The sequence below is a fragment of the Thamnophis elegans genome, chromosome 2 (genome assembly GCF_009769535.1).
Source record: "Thamnophis elegans isolate rThaEle1 chromosome 2, rThaEle1.pri, whole genome shotgun sequence".
NCBI classification, from domain to species: Eukaryota; Metazoa; Chordata; class Lepidosauria; order Squamata; family Colubridae; genus Thamnophis; species Thamnophis elegans.
In genome coordinates, this window is record NC_045542.1 from 7005667 (window position 1) to 7027150 (window position 21484).

Consider the following 21484-nt stretch of genomic DNA (forward strand, 5'->3'; position numbering starts at 1 on the left):
CCCCCTCCTTCCACAGTCTGTGTGACGCTGCCGCCAGGCTGAGAGCTGCCGCTGAAACAAGTTTGGGAAGGTCCTTTGCAGGCAGCCAGTTCTAGCTGCCTGCAAAGGACTTCCCCACGTTTGCTTTGAAAGAAACCTCTGCGCGGGAGTTAGAAACCTCTGCGCGGGGGTTTCTTGCGGCCGCGCACCTTAGAGGGAACAGTGGACCCGGCGTATAACGCGCAGTATCGGCGTATAACACGCAGGCAGGGTTTCAGCTTACAATTTTAGTTTTAAAACTGCGTGTTATACGCCGATAAATACGGTAAAACAAGAATAGCAATCCGGAAAGTCACCGAAATAGCTCCTTTTGGGCCGAAGACCAAGTTTAATCTGGGGAGTCACCAAGCAGGCTCCCAAGAGGCAGTTCTGCCCCCCCATAATGCCGAGCCATGTTCCCTGCTTCCCTTCCCACGACGGTGGCGACGCAGAGCTTGGAGTGTTCACGCTGCGCTGAGCCCCAAACGTGGGATCCGTCTCCCACCTCCAGCTCCTTCCTTTGGGCTGCACCACCTCTTTCCCATCAAAGCTGGCAACTGCACCCGCAGCTCCGGCGGCTTTCCAGCAAGTGAGAGGCCGAGAACCGGAGCACGGAGGCCGGTGTCTGGTGCAAATCCTTTGGCCACGCCCAAGGAGGCAGCAATGGCGGAGGACACACATCGAGCTGGCACGGACCTAGAAATCTCCGCGTGGGCGGAGACAAGGTGGGGCTGGAGGGTTGTGAGAAAAGCTGCTCTAAGAACTAAGCCCGATTTCTCAGTTCGGAGGAGTAAGGAATGCTGAGGCTCTCTGTAAGCCGGAGGTTGTTCTTGGCGGGTAGCCGAGGGATGCGGAGGAAGGGCAGGGATAGCGCCGATGCCTCAATTACACCCGGGGCTGAAACAAGGGTTCACTTAGTGTTGTCTTGGTTCCTAAGACCATCGAAAATATGTGTTTTCTGATGGTATTAGGCGACCTCTGTGAAAGGGTCATTCAACCCCCAAAGGGACTGTTGAGAACCACTGATTTAGAGTCAGATGTTAAACATTTCTTTTACCAACCTTGATTTTAGTACTGTGATTATAATCCAAAGAGAACAACCTTTTTTTTTTTTTTTTTGCAGGGTTGGGGTACGGCTCAGGGATAGCTCAATCGGATAGCTCCATCAAGCCGTATTACCTCGCCATTTAGCATAGGATTCTCCGCTATGCATTGTACCAGATGAGCATATTCTTCTGGAGCCCCAAGACGACTTGGGAAAGGCACCTCTCGTTCCAAGGATGCCCGAACGTTTTCAGGGAGTGTCCCCAGTAGAGGCGTCTCAAAGAGCCCTGGAAGAAAGAAATGCTGCTCAGGGCTACTCCTCCTGGTGCTACACACTGCCACCCCTATTAAGCAGTAGCCCATAATGTATTGTCTGCTCCAGGAGTTAAGTAGGGAGTTCACTTTCCTAATAATCGTGTGCCAAGCACTACTGAGGTCTGAGACCTGATAAGGGATTGCTGAGGAGCCCTTTGAACTACTAAGCCAAACAAAATAAAGTAAATTAATGAAACAATCAAACTTGATTATGAAAACACATGTTTGCAAGGCTTCGGTCGGGGTGGGGTCCAGCAGTCGCTACTGCCGGTTCACTCATGTCCGAAGACCTTTTAAAAGGTTGACTTTTCTCTCCTAGGGCTTAGATTCAGAGTGGTTCTGGTTACCTGGTGCAATGGTAACAACACGAATGCCAATAGAGGCAAGATCTCGGGCGATTGGCAGGGTCATTGATACAATGCCTCCTTTCGAAGCTGAATAGGCAGCCTGTCCCACCTGCACAATGAAAAAATAAGGGCTTAATTGCCTCAAAATGACATAATAAAACATACTCACTTGCTAGGAGCATACAGATCGTCCTCCAAGTACGGCCACATTTGGGCTTGGAATTTACACTGCTAAGTGATGTGGTCATAAAGTAATGCATTGCATGATCATGTTCCTTAAGTATGGATGTGAGTGTGATATGGCTGCGACATCGGTCACCCCATTGATGCGTTGGTCATTGTGGGAGATGGAGGGAGTTCCAAGTAAGGAGCATGGGGATACCACGGGAGAGTGGGAGAGACGCCCAGCACCAGCCATGCAAGAGTTGGGGGGCATATTCTGCAGTGTGATACAAGCTCAGAGGCAGGGGAAAAGAGGATGCAGCATGCATGAACGCATGGGTGTAAACATAGGGAAGCTGGGAAAAGAATACACTGCAACTCCAAGACTTCTTGATACACACAGCTCTGGGGATACAAGAAGCCCCTAAGATACAACACAGTGCAAAGCCCAGCCCCAGTGTGGCTCAGCAGTGCAGCACAAAGCAGACTTTTTCACATGCCGTGGGTCATACCAAAAAGTAGAAACCCCTGAGCTGCAGCACAACCGCGCTAGTCAAAATCGTGGTGATAAAATCGCGGTGCTAAAGCCGCGACATCATCACCGCGGCAACAGAAGGGCGCTTTAAAACGGCGCCACGGCAGAAAGCCGATTTCAATTAAGGTAAGGATTAGGATTAGGTTTAGGGGTTTGTTTTAGGGTTAGGGTTAGGTTTAGCGTTAAGTTTAGGGTTAGGTTTAGGGTACTGAGTGCTTGGGAATGCGCGAATTTGCCCTCCGCGATTATGTCATCGCGGTAGGGTCGCGTTTTTCCTTAGCGCTTAGAACGGCGCGGATTAGTCTTTGCGCTTATGTCTCTGCGGATAAGGGCTTCGCGGATTTGTGGTGGAACCCAGCACAACACCCAGCCCAATCCAGCAGCATGATGTAAAGGGGCTTCTTGCTGTCCTGGGAAGCTGCAGCTGTCCTAGCTGAGTCCCAGCTTCAGTCACCCTTACCGCCCTGCACTCTACCACCCCAGCTAACTGTCGCCATCTTTCCTTACTCCGACTCCTGGTGAGGCCTGCCTGATTCTCCGAGGCAGCTGCTCGCCATGTGAGGCTCTTCCCCAGGTCTTGTCGGGAAACTGCTATGCACAACCCAGGGGAAAATGTGGCCAGCAGCTACTTTGTAAAGGGCCAAGGTGAGCATGCTTTGTCAACAGTGGGAGAAAGAAGATGGCAAAAATCAGTTAGGGCATTAAGGGCTGCGGAGTGCAGGGGACCCAAAGGGCAGATGGAAGGAAGAAAGATGGGGAGGAGGAGTTGAATTGCCCCTGTAATCGTAAGTGCAGGCAATCTGCCAAACTCCTGATTTTTGATAACATGCCTGCAGCGACGCTATAAACAGCTGTAATATTTGAGACCAGTTGTAAGCCCCTTTGTTCAGCCCCATCATAACTCTTAGCGGTGCCTGAACAAATGGTCATGAGCAGATGAAGTGTATTTTGAAACACAGAAGGAAAGTTCTGATTGGAATGTCAAACAGCATTGTAATAAAGTTGCTGGAGTTAAGGAGAGCCAAAGGAAAGGAAATGGCAAGAAAGAAAAAGAACTGGAAATAAAAGTGCTGGGGCCAACTAATTTCAAATGTAGGTTTAATGGCATTTAAAAATCACATGAGGCATGACATGCTGATACTCCACGCCAAGGAGCATGAGCCATGTCATTCCTTCTTCCCCAGCCCAATTGTTCTATTGTCCTTCAGGTCTAGAAGGTTACTTAACTGAGTTAATGGTTAATTCCCATTACAAAAATGCAAACTCCCTTACTATATTGATAGGATCACTTATTTTGCCCGCTCACCCCAAAATCTGGTTTCTGAAGCACCCATATTTTAATGCGCCTGTATTGTAAGAAGATTGACATGTCCATCTATATTCATTCTTATTTGAATTATGGATTCCTGGCCTTTGCCAATGAAGCTAGCGCGACCATTTAGCATTTACCTGAGCCTCAAAGGCACCCACGCTGGCAGTGTTGATAATCACTCCTCTCTGTCCATCTGAGTTTGGCTCATTTTTACTCATCACACCTGCAACCAGGCGAATCACATTGAATGTCCCAACAAGATTGACCTGCGAAACACAAATGAAATCCAAGAACTCAAAATCTTGATTATGTTTCCCCCATCCAAGCCAGCACTGCCAAGCAAGATCATTGCATTCCTAGTGGCCAAGGAAATACAATGCCTTCGTTCTGAATGGTCCTCTAAAAGAAAATTCAATTCTGCCAGTGTTTAGATAGCTATTATGAAAGCATCCACATCCAAGGAAGAGGAACTTGCAGGTTTGGGAGAAGGCAAAATACTCTCAAGGCAAAACCTGGATTAAAAAATGTACTGGAGCTTAAAAGCCATTAAAGCCACTAGTAAACTTGCTCAGATGATAAGAAGTAGAAAGGAGCTAAGAACTGGGTGGGGAAAGGGCGTAAAATAAACTATTCTGGAAAACAGCATACTAGTTGGCTAACGTCCTGAAGAGGAGCACTACGACAATTTTAATGCAATTTAACTGGTGAATTATCTAAGTCCTTTCTGCCAAGATGGCTCCCCCCCCCCCATTAGGTCTGGCAGGAGATCCATGTTCTGAGTCTGTTGATTAAGAATCACTATCTGCCAGGAAAAGTGTTTATTCTGTTATGGTACCCATCCTTTGGAAGATCATCCCCCCCAAAGATCACAGTGGTCCCAAACCCTACTTGCCTATAGCAAGGCATGGTTTTGTCATTGAGCTTGAGAATCCCAATGTGTGGCAGAGGCCATGCAATGTTTGTGATGGTTCAATTTTTACCTCAGCTGATGAATATCGCTGGGTTGTTTTTTTTAAAAAAAAATTATTTTTGAATAAACACAGACAAAACACAACGAACACCACAAAATATCTTCCATTACAAATTGTTAATTGGTTACAAACAGCTTTCCTGCATCCCTTCCACAGTCATCACCTACAATTCATATCAAATTATGTTTTAAATTAAATAAATAAATATATATTTATTGATAACGGATAACGGATAAGAGCCTGTGGCCTAATGGCTAAGAAGTCTGCCTAGTATGTAATATAGCCCAGGTTCAAATCCCAGTAAGGGTATGGCTAGCTGATGAGAGCTAAATAGCTTGAAATAGATCTATACTAGTCTCCCTTTATTTATATATCAGCACAAATACTATATATATATATATATATATATTATATATATATATATATATATATATATATATATATATATATATATATATATATATATATATATTACTATCATCATACCTCAATCTTCATATGACTATGATTGTTTTTACATCCCTTTATATAAAATATTCCAAAGTTTAAAGCAAAACCACATGATGGGATTCCGTTATCTATTTTCAATATCATCCAGCAACATTATATCTTTATGACACTTTCTAAATAAAAATTAATTATGTTTAATAACAAAGTTTCTAGACCTCCTTCCTTAATCACTCTTTACAATTTATATACAATTTCCCTTTTATCATGTCAATACAAATATTACATTATTATCATTATCAATCATTTATTTAACAATATCTATCATCATTTCTTTTTTTGGTCTTAGTTTAACTAAATTTGACTTACTCTTTTTATTTAATATTATAAGCTTTTATACATAAGAGTTTCTAAACTTCCTTTCATGATCACCATTTAGAATTCATACTAAATTTCCTCTTATAAAACCAATACATATGTGTACATTGTTATCATTTTCAATTATTTATCTAACTATATCCATTATGATTTCATTTTTAACATAATGCAATATAGCTTAATTTGGCTGCTTATTTTTTTTCTTTGCAAGTTTCATTAGCTTTGATTTTTTGGGGGGGCAGTCTCTTTTATAACAATAAAATTTCCTCACTAGATGAACACACTTTCTCTTTCCGCTTTCCTCCTGTTGTGGAGCTGTCCTAAGTTCAGCAATTTTTGGCTGCGATTCTGTCGCCAGCAAGAAGAGATTCTCTTGGATCAATCAGGGATTTTGCGATCTCTCTGAGATCAGCAATACATACTCTTCCCTGTCACCGTCTCTTTGGGATAGTTTAGGTCCAAAAGGACCATCCAACGGCAAAAGTATCGACAGCGATCTCAGAGCTCCGAGATCGCACGTACTGCTGTGACGTCAGCTCCTGTCTCCTGGGTTATTTTTATTCTTAAGGAAGCCAGGTTAATTTAAAAAATAATAAATTGGAAGTACTTGGAATAAGATCAAATAAAAAGGTATAATGAGCCACGGTGTCTGTCTCATAACATACTCACGTTGATGATTCTCTGGAAGTCCTCCAAACTATGAGTATGATCTTTATGCACATCGTACGTCTTCAATATCACTACAATCGCAGCACAGTTCACTGCCAGATCTATATGGCCAAATTTCTCCTTTGCTGTTGCCAGTGCAGCCTTCACATCTGACTCCGATGTTACCTGAATAAAGAGAGTTTTGAGAGTGTGATCCAAATCTACTGTTGTATTCTTTTTCCACATCCCTACTCACACCTGGGGAGAAAACCCCAGCTCCCCATCAAACCATCTTTACATCAGCTGGAGTAAAGATGCATCTGTCTCCCAGCGACTTGGCCACCTGTTCGCCATCAGACGTTGGCAGGTCCACAATCACAGCACTGCCTCCCTGTTGTATTAATCGTTCCACTGTGGCACGGCCCAGCCCAGAAGCCCCACCGGTCACAAAGCCAACCATGCCCTGGTGGGTAAAGAAAAGAAGAAGATTACTACCTCACATGGGGTATTGTTGTGGAGAAAATAGGAGAATGAAAGTGTGTTAGATATGTTGGCCACCATGAGTTATTTGCAAAAATAAAAGGTGGGACAAAAATAAATAAAATAACTACAGACTTGACAGGCAGTACAATTGGTAATGCAATACAATCCCATGTTACTAGATATGTGCCTCCAGACCCCCCTCAGTATAAAAGGCAGTCCAGTATTTCAAAAAGAAAATTTTGCTCTTTCGTCTAGTTTCTTTGCTTCAGAGAAAAGAGTAATGACTTTCAAGTCCTTCTTCCTCTCCTCTGCCCTGGGTCTCTTTCTCCAGGAAACAATGGTTACAGAACTGCCTCATGTGACCATTTGGGAAAACAGTTTCTTCCTGGACAGGTTTAGTGCAGAAAAGTGGTCAGTTTGTAAAATGACTATTTTCCCAGCAAAACTGTCTGAATGAGAAACAAAAACTAACTCCATAAACCTTTGAAGGGGGGGGGGGCTGCTTTTTATTTGCATTTGAAGGGCAGGAAAACATAACTTTCAGAAAGGTATCAGAGGTGGTTTCCTCCATACGTTTTACCAAATATGTATTCAGTTGGAAGAACCCTTCTTGGCAGTGGCAGGATTTGATCTATGGAGATTCTCAACTATCCAGGGTCACGGTTGTCCCAAAGATGCTTTTCCAAGGCAGCTGGGCTTTCCTTGGTTTGGCTTCTCATCCAAGAAGTGAAACGTTTGCAAAGAAAAGAAAACGTTGTTGCCAGTTGCCTTTTGGAAAAACACCGTTGCGTAATATTTGATCGGGTTAAATATTACCGAGATTAGGAAAGATTTGGAAAAATGCTTGAAATTTTGCTGCAGTTGAAGCTGACCTATGGCGTACCTATTGCATTTGCTGCGATTCTATTGCATTTAACTACTCTGGCACATTATTCCTTAGGATAATTGCCGGAACATAGGAAACTCCGGATTCTAAAATGAAACGTCTTCTTCAGAGCCTCCCAAGACTGGGGATTAATTCCTCTGGTCCCTTTCTCTACTCGAGGACGGTCTCCCGCAATTTCTCCTTCCCTGCTGCGGTCTTCCGTGGTGTTAACATGAATCCTCCCCCTTCCCTCCCCTCCCTCTGTAGCGAAGTCCATTGGCGGCGTCCCACATAGTCTCGCCCACTTATATTACCTTCAGGCTCCTCAATGACGACGAAGACGACGCCATGATGCTCTTCAAAACATCGACTCTCAAGCCCCGCCCCCCCAGAGGGGCGGAAGCGGAAGTGGCGGTCAGAGTTGATTGACGGTCCTTCAAGGTTGGCTTTGTGTTACCCAATCCTACCTGTAGCCCCAAACTCCTCTCCTTCTTTGGTTTTATGGTCCTCGCATCTACGTCCAACCAGATCTTGGTGAAGATCCTCTTCATTTGGCAAAAGGGCTGTTGTTTTTTTAAAATCTTGGGCCAGGACTTTAAAGCGCAATCTTACCCAGACAGCATTTAGGACGCTGTTGTTCTTTTTTGCAAGAGAGCCTCCAAGAGAGAGTTCAGCTAACTCAATCGCTCCCTGGGGAGGGGGTGCAAAATTATTAGACATCAAGAAACTCTGAAAGAAACAGGTGATGATGATTGAAGGGGGCCTATTCTGACACTGGAAAACTGTGCAAATTGAGAGCAGTTAGATATATTTGGCTGAGAAACTACAAAGCTAGACTAAAAAGTTTTTTTTTAAAAAAAAGGACTTATAAAAAGGCATTGGCAATCTACTTGTATATTGATGCTAAGGAAACCAAACAGAGGTGCCCAAAAAGATAACTAGGAGTGGAGCTTACATACAAGTCCATGAACCCAAAATTATGGGTTTGTAACTATTTTTATTCAATTGTATTCTTTTTCTCAGCAGTATTAATGCCTAATAAGCTTATGGCTAAAGTTAACAATAGAAGCCATGACATTCGTTTAATATATTTAAGTGGTCCTATTGGTGGCAAATGAGCATGCATTTGTAACCCCATTTTACATTAGATATCAGGGAGTTAAGATTAGTTAAGTTAAGGAAAAGTGCATTTCAAGCTATGGAAAAGAGTAAATTTATTATTTTGTTTTGTAACCAATTTTTGACTTATTCAAGCAGTCAGATGTATTTTTCAGGATGTATTACATATCCTCAGTTGCTCTACTTTATTTCCTAGGGAGGAAAAAAATGCTGGAACCGTCTTTCCAAGTTGAACCATTTCAGAAAAAAAAACAGACTGCATGTTTAAATGCTTCCCAATACCAACCTTCTCATATACTTGAAATACTAGTATCTCTATGAGAAATTGAAGATGCAATAGTTCATCCTAAAAAGCTTATGGCTAAAGTTAACATAGAAACCATGACATTCTTTTAATATATTTAGGTGGTCCTATTGGTGGCAAATGAGCATGCATTTGTAACCCCATTTTACATTAGATATCAGGGAGATAAGATTACCTATAAAGGTACATTAAGAAAAATGTATGTAAAACTTTATAAAAATGTATATTGAGATACTTAATGTACTGTATACCTAAATCAGATTTTTTCAGTTTTGCTTCATGACTCCTTGTAAAATTAGGTATTTAGTAGCAATATTCAGTCTAATTTGCTCAGTTGGAAAGAGGGCAAGGGAATGACTAAGGTTGGTTGTAGAAATTACTAGCTTTGCCCTTAAATGTTACTTACCGCAATATGCAACTTAGCAATAGCAGTTAGACTTATATACCGCTTCATAGGGCTTTCAGCCCTCTCTAAGCGGTTTACAGAGTCAGCATATTGCCCCCAACAATCCGGGTCCTCATTTTACCCACCTCGGAAGGATGGAAGGCTGAGTCAACCTTGAGCCGGTGAGATTTGAACCGCCAAACTGCAGCTTTAGCAGTCAGCTGAAGTGGCTGCAGTACTGCACTCTAACCACTGCGCCACCTCGGCTCTAACTTATATAGGAGACCGTAAATAAAATCATTAGTTGGGGTCTACAAATTTCAATCTGGATCACAATAGAGAAGGTAGGTATCCAATCCAGATGAATAATGCACTGTATCACTTACTGGCAACACAAAAAGTTTTTCTTTCCAATTTGCTTTTAAGTTGTTGTGTGGACTGAGTGTTTTGTATCATTTTATTCTCCTATTCCATCAAACTCTCTAGCTTAACTGAAGGAAAAACAGGTACATGTAACCAGTCACTGTGTCACTGGCTATTAGGAACTGGCAAAATTTGTAACTATAATCTAAATCATTCATGAAGTAGTGTGATAGCTGCAGCTTTCATTTACAATGAGTTTGATCTGTGCAACTGATTTCAGGACATATAGATGTATGAATGACAGCTGCTAAATTTGAATTGGTAAGCTATAGTATCCATCATTGATAGAGTAGTAGAACAATAGATTTTTCTAGTCAGGGATGCGCAAAGTTAAAAGGAAATAAACCATTATAGAGAACAGGATGTGCCAGTAATAAATGCACTTAATTATTCACTAGCCATGAAGTTCCACACACGTTTAAAAATGACACTCTATTCATAAATTGTATTAATACAAATTATAAAAGACAACCTTTCAAATGGGAAAAGTGTATTTCAAGCTATGGAAAAGAGTAAATTTATTATTTTGTTTTGTAACCAATTTTTGACTTATTCAAGCAGTCAGATGTATTTTTCAGGATGTATTATATATCCTCAGTTGCTCTACTTTATTTCCTAGGGAGGAAAAAAAATGCTGGAATCGTCTTTCCAAGTTGAACCATTTCAAAAAACAAAAACAGACTGCATGTTTAAATGCTTCCCAATACCAACCTTCTCATATACTTGAAATACTAGTATCTCTATGAGAAATTGAAGATGCAATAGTTCACCCTAATGAACCTGTCTCCACACCTATCTCCATACATCAAAAATATGCAAGTACATTTAGTCTGATGCTCAAGAATGATTGTCTTTTCCCTCCACTTAAAGACGCTAAATGCAATTTACTCTATAAAAAAGGCCACATTGAATCATTTCTAAGAAAGTTGTCGTGTCCAGGCTTTTTACATGAGGAATGCATTTCTCAATGAATATTTCTTTTTAAAAAGTACTGTTGTAGAATTTACTTTTTTTCCCATCAAGATTCCTGGTGTTCTGCAATTATGAGTTTACAAGAAGTTTAGATTTTTTTTAGTTCTTTACTAGTGAATTGTAGAATTGTATCAGCATTAATTCCAAAGCTCAGAAGAAAAAAATATAATTATACAGGTAGGCCATGCTTAACAACTACCCTATTTAGCAATTGCACAAATTTACAACAGCGCTAAAAAATTTTTATCACCTGTCATTTAACTGTCCCACTGTGCCTGCAATCATGTGATACCAAAACTTGGGGGTTGCAAAAATGGGGGTGGGTGGGTATGTACAATTGTCAGTGTCCCACTGTCTTGTGATTGACATTAGCTTATAACAAGTAGTCAATGGAGAAACCAACAGTAAAATTGCAAGTTGCTGTAATGCAGCTACTCTTAAAACCAACGTTGATTTGCTTTAACAACTAAATGGGAAGTGACAGCCTAAATCCCTCATGGATATGTTTCTCTTAGTAATGTTGTTGCTTACCATCAGATTTGCTGATCCCAATTACAATCGCTAAGTGAGGACTACATGTAATGCAAAATGCCATATTCATTTTTTTTCTTTCATAACTCATATTCTTCCTTCACTATTGACTCCATGCTAGTTCTCCTGACCAGAAACAAAACTGTAACAGAGTAAAGCATATATAGTATAATTTGTCTGTATACCCTCACTTACATATGCATTGTGAGCACAGTATATGAGGCTATAGATGTCCAAAATAAAACAGTCACACGCCAAGTTGGAAAGCGCTTTGTACATTAAGTGCTTTTTTTATAATAAAAAAAGTACAAAGTCCTGATACGAAATATACAAAAAAATCAGCCAAGGAAAATGGTTGCCTTTCTATCATACAATCATTCTATGATAAAATGAGCTCAAACTTTTGAAGAACCAATAATGTTGGATACATGGGAAAAGATTTGGGTAAGAAATGTAAAATTTACACAGGCCCAAAATATGAAAGAAAACTTTTATAAGATGTTTTATAGATGGCATTTAGATCCTAAAAAACTGGCTTCTATGTATCCGAATTTACAACCTAAATGCTGGAGATGTGATTATGTTGATGCTACTTACTTTCACATATGGTGGACCTGCAAAAAGGTGAAAGCATTTTGAATAAAAAAATGGTGGATTATGCAAAATGTTCTTTAAAAAAGGATAAAGTTTACCCCTGTTATTTTTGTTAGGTATAATTACTGATTGTACAGTTGTAGAGATTAACTTGATTTTGCATTTAATAACGACAGCTAGACTCTTGGTGGCTCAGGACTGGAAGAAGGAAGATTTGCCTACGATTCAAGAATGGACATTGAAAGTCACAAACCTAGCTGAGATGGCTAAAATATCTGCATATCTCAAGGACCATTCAAACGAGACATATAAATTGGACTGGAAAAGATGGATTGATTATATTCAAAATAAATACGGGACTAAGAAATTTCAGATAGCTTATGATTAAAGAATTTAAATTGTTTAGAGTTAGCCTAGCAAGGAGGAATTAAAGCTCAAGTGAAAGATCGTATCAACTTTTTTTTAAAGCTTATTTAGGCATGTTTTTGTTAAAGATTTATACCTTGTATTGGTTCTGGGAAGTCGGGGGGGGGGGGGAAGAGAAGGTTGAGGGGGAGGGAGGGAAGTAAATATTTGTAAAAGTTTGTTTTTTAAATTTTTCAATTAAAAAAAAAAAGAAAATGGTTGCCTTTCTACAAATATCAGTAGCATTGCATAGAACAGCCTCTGTGGGGTCTGCAGTTATACATAAAGAACACCGGAGCATAAAATCACATATACACGTTGTTGCTAGAAACATCTTGCCATTACTTTCATGTACTGGAGCACTGGAGAACGTATCGAACACAAGAATAAGCCATCATCACAGCCCTTTTCCTTGCATTATCAACCCCAAGGAAAATACTGTGCGCAACCAGAGAGTTATTATTGCTTCAGCTAAGCCAATGGGTGCAAGGTTGCCATTTAGATTAACAGGAGCTATTACAAAGTCTGTTTGAATGGCAGAGCCCTGCGTTGGCAATGGATGAGTCCCAATTGGTTAGGCCCGATCCTCAACGTGGGAAAAGCAAGGCTGGGATTATGCTTTGATGGCATGAGGCACTGGTCGGCCACTAGCAGGCATACTAAAGCTAAAATATATACAGGGGGAGTAGAATCCTTATAAGCAGAAGTTCAGGGAAGGTGCGAAAAGCCAGCAGCTTAATAATGCTGAATGGAAAAAGGAAACCCTGAGCTGTTTTAAAAAGGCCTCTGCGCAGACAAGACCCTGAGTAGCCACCAGGGGACAGGGCAAAGAAGCGTACAGCCCCCACACAGGCAGGTAGGAGAAGATGCTAAGCATCAAACAATTAAGAGGGTGCTTGCACATAGTGCCCCCAAAAGGGCAGAGAGAGGAATGCAGTCAATACAATAAATAAAGATACAAAATAATCTATGTCAGTGTTTTTCAACCACTGTGCCGCGGCACACTAGTGTGCCGTGACATAGTGTAAGGTGTGCCGTGGGAGAATTACTTTATATATAGTCAATATAGGCACAGAGTTAAATTTTTTTAACATTTTCTAATGGTGGTGTGCCTCCTGATTTTTTTCATGAAAAAAGTGTGCCTTTGCACAAAAAAGGTTGAAAAACACTGATCTATGTGACCGCTGCTGATACACCCCATCTTTTGCCATGTCCAAGTGCAATTGGTCAGCATCAAAGTGCCACTGAGGTCCCCACAGTAAAGTCCAACCAGATACACTGTTCTTTTAGAAGCTAATCTAGCCATCTTCTTCCACCTCGGGATCCTTCCCATCTGGCTCCTCTCGGGAGGACTTGGATCCAGCAATATCATCTTCTTGGCCACTTAATACCTCTTCTACCACTTCACCTGTGTTAGTAAATGAGATGCGTCAATATTTGAAGCAGCTGATGAAAAATACTCCCTCTTTACCCATCTTTCCAATATTTAAATGACGGAATCCTCCTTTATTTCTCAGTGGCCTTTGATACCATTAATCTTGGTATCCTTCTGGGCTGGCCCAGGGATTTTTTGGGGTGGGGTGTGTGTGAGGTGGAGAGACATTGTTCTTCAGTGGTGTTTCTCTTTCCTAATAAGGTTGATTCCAGTCAATGGAGCAGGAGAAAATCTGTTTGGAAGTCTCTTCTCTGATTTCTTCTCCCCATTTCCTTTAATCTTCTGTGAAGATTGAGAAACACTGCTCTAGGCAATGTCTTAAACACGCAGGCTACTTACTCTGTGAATCTACAGTTAAGGAAAAAGAATGGAGACAAATGAACCTAATAATAACCACAGCCTAATAAATGTCTCTCGTCTCTCTTCAGTAATGGATCTTTTTCCTAACAGTTATTTCGGGGAAAGAATATGGTCTTATAAAAGTCCTCATTTAGAGTATATTATATTTCCCTTTCCTTGAGGCTGGCATTATTAGTCAGTACATTTCCTTGGCCCATAATTGTATGAGGGGTGGGTGACAAAACCTGGAAGCCAGCTAATTCATTCTTACACATCTTGCAATTTCAACTGTTGGAAAGTGCTTCACACCTCCTGTATCTCAGCGAATCCTTTCAAAAGCTCAGGTTTGTGTGAGCTCCGCCTAGATATGTGGCAACGCGGGGCAGAGGTTGAGAGTACAGTACAATAACTTGCTTACATCTCCTGTTTCAGTTCCTGGGGTGCTGAAATGGGGAACCGGGGATTGCCCTCCCAATGGATCTGTTCTCACATTTCATGCGCAGAGACTTCGGCAACTTGAAAGGCAACGGGATGCTGAGTGGGACAGACAGAGGGAACTGGCGGATCGTGCAGCCATGCAGATGGAGGAGCAGGAACAGCATTTCCGTGAGCAACTGAAGAAAAGCCTGGACGGTTACAACCACGAATTGGCTGAGGCACAGAAAGCCAAGTAAGTTGTCCAGGGGTAAAACATTACACAGAAGGGTGAAATGCATTTCCCTGGGTTTGAGCTCTGCAAGCACCATCTTTGAACTACTGTTGGGCATGCTGGGAAGGCTTCCAATTGAAATGTATCACCCGAAAAGGCCTCCAGAATATGCCTGTTCCCTTGCAGCGTCTGCTGTCCGGAATGAGCTTCCCCAAGATCCAGTTCAAAACACACACACACACACACACACACACACACACACACACACACATCTTGCTGATATTTCCATACAATCTGACTACATTCTTTTCTTTGACAGCTTGAGGTATCTGGAGAAAGAAGTCTACACCAATGGCAATCACATGGCTGAGGTTTGGTACTGTACAAAAGGTATAAATGCAAGCATTGACTGTAGTTATCTTTTTCAGCGCTATCATAACTGTAAACAGTCACTGAACAAGGCAGTTGGTAAGCAAGAACTATCAGTATATGGAAATAGGTTGATGACTGGAACCAAACCACTCTGCTCCAGAGAAGCCACCATTCCCTCTTTTCAAGGAGAAGAGCAAGAGAGCCTTATGTGAAATCCCCAGATAAGATTTGAATTTTATTTCAAAAGAAAGATTTTCCTGAAACAAGATTGGAATTTTCTTGCCACGCATGTTTTGGAACTTCCCTTCCAATAGCTGCCGGTGTTTTTCCTTCTCTGTTCTCCCCCCGGTTTCCGTTGCATTTTGTTATCTTGAGGCATTTTATACTCACTCTTCTTTGAGAGAAATGAATAATAAATGAGCAGAGTCACAGCTGAGAAAAGTCATAAGACCAAAAAGCTATGTATTCATATAGTTCAATAAACCAGAAGTAAGTAATATTTGTTACCATATATCTTTTATATGGCATTTGAGGGGGGCACTTCAGAAACCCTGAAAAATTGGGGCAAAGCTCTGTGCACTTTGAAAAGGATTTTAAAAATATACATTTAAACTGTCCCTTCTTTTTCTCTTCATTAAAGCAACCTGACTGTTTTCAGGCCTCAGCACAAGCACGAAAAAGCAAATTTTCAGGCTGCTTTAATGAAGAGCAGAGAAATATTGGGCTTGCACCAAGTCCAAAGTGCATTTTCCAAACCACTTTCACAATACGTACAGCTGTGAAAGTTGCATTTATTAAACACTGCTTTTAATCTCGTATTTTTAGTGTAGAAATAGCAATTTACATTACCTCTCATCTCATTCCCTGCTTTTAAATATATTAGGAACTATACCCAGAAAAAAGTCACACACACCAAGAAGTGGGTCTGGGTTGCCAAAATACAGAAATTCAATAAGAGAAGATAGACATCATGACCCCAAGAGATTCATGCGTTAAAAGTTTTATGGTGATTTTTGCAATCAACAACTGTAAACTATGGTTTACAACATAGCCATTTGTCGATAACTGGACATTTATGGTTTGATAAACCACGAACTAATAAATCAGGATAATCATATTGTTACATGATGTTACATACTTAGCCAGAAACAATTGTCTCTGTTTTTCAGAAATAGAGGGAAGTCTGTTGAAATAAATTGGAGATGCATAAAAAAAATATAGCTTTCTGTATGGCTATTAGTAATGGGGGCGTCAGGGGGAGCTTATACAGCAAGTGAAAGAAAAGAACAATATCTGATCAGTGATTTATTTAGAGTCAGATGTTAATCATTTCTTTTGCCAACCTTGATTTTAGTACTGTGATTACGATCCAAGGAGAACAACCTTTTTTTTTTTCTTGCAGGCTTGGGGTACGGCTCAGGGCTGCATCCGGATAGCTCCGTCAAGCCGTATTACTTCGCCGTTTAGCATAGGATTCTCCGCTATGCATTGTACCAGATGAGCATATTCTTCTGGAGCCCCAAGGCGACTTGGGAAAGGCACCTGTCGTGCTAGAAATGTCCGAACTTTGTCAGGAAGTGTCCCCAGTAGAGGCGTCTCAAAGAGCCCTGGAAGAAAGAAATGCTGCTCAGGGCTGCTCCTCCTGGTGCTACACACTGCCACCCCTATTAAGCAGTAGCCCATAATGTATTGTCTGCTCCAGGAGTTAAGTAGGGAGTTCACTTTCCTAATAATCGTGTGCCAAGCACTACTGAGGTCTGAGACCTGATAAGGGATTGCTGAGGAGCCCTTTGAACTACTAAGCCAAACAAAATAAAGTAAATCAATTAAACAATCAACAATGGTTATGAAAACGTATGTTTGCAAGGCTTCGGTCAGGGGCTGGGTCCGGCAGTCGCTACTGCCGGTTCACTCATGTCCGAAGACCTTTTAAAAGGTTGACTTTTCTCTCCTAGGGCTTAGATTCAGAGTGGTTCTGGTTACCTGGTGCAATGGTAACAACACGAATGCCAATAGAGGCAAGATCTCGGGCGATTGGCAGGGTCATTGATACAATGCCTCCTTTCGAAGCTGAATAGGCAGCCTGTCCCACCTGCATAATGAAAAAAATAAGGGTTTAATTGCCTCAAAATGACATAATAAAACATACTCACTTGCTATGACCATATAGATCATCCTCAAAGTACAGCCACATTTGGGCTTGGAATTTACGTTGCTAAGTGATGTGCGCCTGTATTGTAAGAAGTTTGACATGTTCATCTATATACATTCTATTTGAATTATGGATTCCTGGCCTTTGTCTATGAAGCTAGCCCGACTAAAGGAAGTTTAGCTTAGCATTTACCTGGCCCTCAAAGGCAGCCACACTGGCAGTGTTGATAATCACTCCTCTCTGTCCATCCGAGTTTGGCTCATTTTTACTCATCACACTCGCAACCAGACGAATCACATTGAATGTCCCAACAACATTGACCTGAGAAACACAAATGAAATCCAAGAACTCAAAATCTTGATTATGTTTCCCTCATCCAAGCCAGCACCGCCAAGCAAGATCATTGCATTCCTTGTGGCCAAGGAAATACAATGCCTTCGTTCTGAATGGTCCTCTAAAAGAAAATTCAACTCTGCCAGTGCTTAGATAGCTATTATGAAAGCATCCACATCCAAGGAAGAGGAACTTGCAGGTTTGGGAGAAAACCTGGATTAAAAAGTGTACTGGAGCTTAAAAGCCATTAAAACCCCTAGTAAACTTGCTCAGATGATAAGAAGTAGAAAGGAGCTAAGAACTGGGTGGGGAAAGGGCATAAAATAAACTATTCTGGAAAACAGCTGGCTAACGTCCTGAAGAGGAGCACTACAACAATTTTAATGCAATTTAACTGGTGAATTATCTAAGTCCTTTCTGCCAAGATGGCTTCCCCCCCCCCCCCATTAGGTCTGGCAGGAGATCCATGTTCTGAGTCTGTTGATTAAGAATCACTATCTGCCAGGAAAAGTATTTATTCTGTTATGGTACCCATCCTTTGGAAGACCATCCCTTCCAAAGATCACACTGGTCCCAAATCCCGTGACCCGACAAAAGCGCGAACGTCATAAGCATGCCGACAAAACCGCGGCGCTAAAACCGTGATGTCAAAACCGCGTCGACAACAGCGCGCCGACAGAAGCGCGATTTAATTTAAGGTAAGATTTAGGGTTAGGTTTAGGGTTAGGTTTAGGGTTAGGTTTAGGGTTAGGTTTAGGGTTAGCGCGCTTCTGTCGGCGCGCTGTTGTCGGCACGCTTCCGGGCTCATTCGTCGCGCAGTTTTGTCGGCGCGGTTTAGTCACCGCGGTTTAGTCAGGCGCGCATTTGTCGTTCGCGCATTTGTGGTGGAACCCCCAAACCCCACTTGCCTATAGCAAGGCATGGTTTTGTCATTGAGCTTGAGAATCCCAATGTGTGGCAGAGGCCATGCAATGTTTGTGATGGTTCAATTTTTATCTCAGCTGATGATTATCGGTGGGTTGCTTTTTATTGTTAAGGCAGCCAGGTTAATTTAAAAAAATAATAAATTGAAAGTAGTTGGAATACGATCAAATAACAAATGTATAATGAGCCAAGGTGTCTGTCCCATAACATACTCACGTTGATGACTCTCTGGAAGTCCTCCAAACTATGAGAATGGTCTTTATGCACATTGTACGTCTTGAATGCCACTGCAACCCCAGCACAGTTCACTCCCATATCTATATGTCCGAATTTCTCCTTTGCTGTGGCCAGAGCAGCCTTCACATCTAACTCTGACGTTACCTGAATAAAGACAGTTTTGAGAGTATGATCCAAATCTACTGTTGTATTCTTTTTCCACATCCCTTACTCACACCTGGGGAGAAAACCCCAGCTCCCCATCAAACCATCTTTACATCAGCTGGAGTAAAGATGCATCTGTCTCCCAGCGACTTGGCCATCCGTTCGCCATCAGACGTTGGCAGGTCCACAATCACAGCACTGCCTCCCTGTTGTATTAATCGTTCCACTGTGGCACAGCCCAGCCCAGAAGCCCCACCGGTCACAAAGCCAACCATGCCCTGGTGGGTAAAGAAAAGAAGAAGATTACTACCCCACAGGGGTATTGTTGTGGAGAAAATAGGAGAAGGAAAGTGTGTTGGATATTTGAATTTGAATTTAATAACATTTATATGCCGCCCAATCCCGTAGGACTCCGGGCGTCTTACAATACAGAAATAAAATCAAAAATAAAATACAGAGAAAGAAAAGATAGATTTAAAAAACAACACACCATACACTCCCTTCTAGATGGGGATGGACCGTATTTTGGGGTCAACAGCCCCAGGCCTGCCGGAACAGCCAGGTTTTAGTGGCTTTCCGGAAGGCCGAGAGAGTGGGAAATAAAATAACTACAGACTTCACAGGCAGTACAATTGGTAATGCAATACAATTCCATGTGTCTCATAACTAAATATGTGCCTCCGGACTTCCCTCAGTATAAAAGGCAGTCCAGTATTTCAAAAAGAAAATGTTGCTCTTTCTTCTAGTTTCTTTGCTTCAGAGAAAAGCAAGAGTAATGACTTTCAAGTCCTCCTTCCTCTCCTCTGCCCTGGGTCTTTTTCTCCAGGAAACAATGGTAACAGAACTGCCTCATGTGACCATTTGGGAAAACAGTTTCTTCCTGGACAGGTTTAGTGCAGAAAAGTGGTCAGTTTGTAAAATGACTATTTTCCCAGCAAAACTGTCTGAATGAGAAACAAAAACTAACTCCATAAACCTTTGAAGGGGGGGGGGGGCTGCTTTTTATTTGCATTTGAAGGGCAGAAAAACATAACTTTCAGAAAGGTATCAGAGGTGGTTTCCTCCATACGTTTTACCAAATATGTATTCAGTTGGAAGAACCCTTCTTGGCAGTGGCAGGATTTGATCTATGGAGATTCTCAACTATCCAGGGTCACGGTTGTCCCAAAGATGCTTTTCCAAGGCAGCTGGACGTTCCTTGGTTTGGCTTCTCATCCGAGAAGTGAAACGTTTGCAAAGAAAATACCAAGAAAGGCCAGTTGCCTTTTGGAAAAGCACCGTTGCACAGTATTTGATCTGATATTTAATCTAGGAAAGATTAGGGGAAATGCTTGAAATTTTTCCGCAGTTGAAGCTGACCTATGGCGTACGTATTGCATTTGCTGCGATTGTATTGCATTTTCTACTCTGGCACATTATTCCTTAGGATAATTGCCGGAACATAGGAAACTCCGGATTCTAAAATGAAACGTCTTCTTCAGAGCCTCCCAAGACTGGGGATTAAATCCTCTGGTCCCTTTCTCTACTCGAGGACGGTCTCCCGCAATTTCTCCTTCCCTGCTGCGGTCTTCCGTGGTGTTAACATGAATCCTCCCCGCTCCCTCCGTAGCCGAGTCCAGGCGCGGCGTCCCACATGGTCTCGCCCGTTTATTACCTTCAGGCTCCTCAACGCCGCCGCCGCCATGATGCCCTGCAAAGCATCGACTCCAAGGCCCCGCCTCCCAGAGGGGCGGAAGCGGAAGTGGCGGTCAGAGTTGATTGACGGTCCTTCAAGGTTGGCTTTGTGTTACCCAATCCTACCTGTAGCCCCAAACTCCTCTCCTTCTTTGGTTTTATGGTCCTCGCATCTACGTCCAGCCAGATCTTGATGAAGATCCTCTTCATTTGGCAAAAGGGCTGTTTTTTTATCTTGGGCCAGGGCTTTAGAGCGCAATCTTAGACAGCATTTAGGACGCTGTTGTTCTTTTTTGCAAGAGAGCCTCTAAGAGAGAGTTCAGCTAACTCAATCGCTCCCTGGGGAGGGTGTGCAAAATTATTAGACATCAAGGAACTCTGAAAGAAACAGGTGATGATGATTGAAGGGGGCCTATTCTGACACTGGAAAACTATGCAAATCGAGAGCAGTTGGAGAGTGTGATCGCTGCAGCTTTCATTTACAATGAGTTTGGTCTGTGCAACTGATTTCAGGACATATAGATGTACGAATGACAGCTGCTAAATTTGAATTGGTAAGCTATAGTATCCATCATTGATAGAGTAGTAGAACAACAGATTTTTCTAGTCAGGGATGCGCAAAGTTAAAATGAAATAAACCATTATAGAGAACAGGATGTGCCAGTAATAAATGCACTTAATTATTCACTAGCCATGAAGTTCCACACACATGCTTAAAAACGACACTCTATTCATAAATCGTATTAATACAAATTATAAAAGACAACCTTTCAAATGGGAAAAGTGTATTTCAAGCTATGGAAAAGAGTAAATTTGTTATTTTGTTTTGTAACCAATTTTTGACTTATTCAAGCAGTCAGATGTATTTTTTGGCATGTATTAAATATCCTCAGTTTATCCCAATTACAATCGCTAATTGAGGACTACATGTAATGCAAAATGCCATATTCATTTTTTTTCTTTCATA

General features: G+C 41.7%; 2 protein-coding genes across 6 annotated transcripts; both read right to left on the bottom strand.

Annotated features, from left to right (window-relative positions):
• Positions 1-1120: 1120 nt before the first annotated feature.
• LOC116503271 (3-hydroxyacyl-CoA dehydrogenase type-2-like) lies at positions 1121-7942 on the bottom strand. Of its 5 annotated transcripts, none has more exons than XM_032209563.1 (6): positions 7840-7942; positions 6521-6640; positions 6199-6363; positions 3871-3999; positions 1725-1833; positions 1121-1349 (listed from the first exon to the last, which is right to left on the bottom strand). In XM_032209563.1, exons 1-6 carry the CDS (start codon positions 7873-7875, stop codon positions 1156-1158), a joined length of 753 nt encoding a protein of 250 aa, XP_032065454.1. In that variant the 5' UTR covers positions 7876-7942; the 3' UTR covers positions 1121-1155. The 5 variants fall into 5 exon arrangements, with proteins under 5 accessions (XP_032065454.1, XP_032065453.1, XP_032065456.1 ...); XM_032209562.1 differs by having other exon boundaries at positions 6476-6640; XM_032209565.1 differs by lacking the exon at positions 7840-7942 and adding an exon at positions 7610-7738 and having other exon boundaries at positions 6476-6640.
• An 8273-nt stretch (positions 7943-16215) lies between these two features.
• LOC116503272 (3-hydroxyacyl-CoA dehydrogenase type-2-like) lies at positions 16216-20588 on the bottom strand. The gene is made up of 6 exons (XM_032209567.1): positions 20498-20588; positions 18957-19121; positions 18679-18843; positions 17398-17526; positions 17037-17145; positions 16216-16660 (listed from the first exon to the last, which is right to left on the bottom strand). The coding sequence occupies exons 1-6, from the start codon at positions 20525-20527 to the stop codon at positions 16470-16472; spliced, it is 789 nt and encodes a 262-aa protein (XP_032065458.1). The 5' UTR covers positions 20528-20588; the 3' UTR covers positions 16216-16469.
• Between the last annotated feature and the right edge of the window lie 896 nt (positions 20589-21484).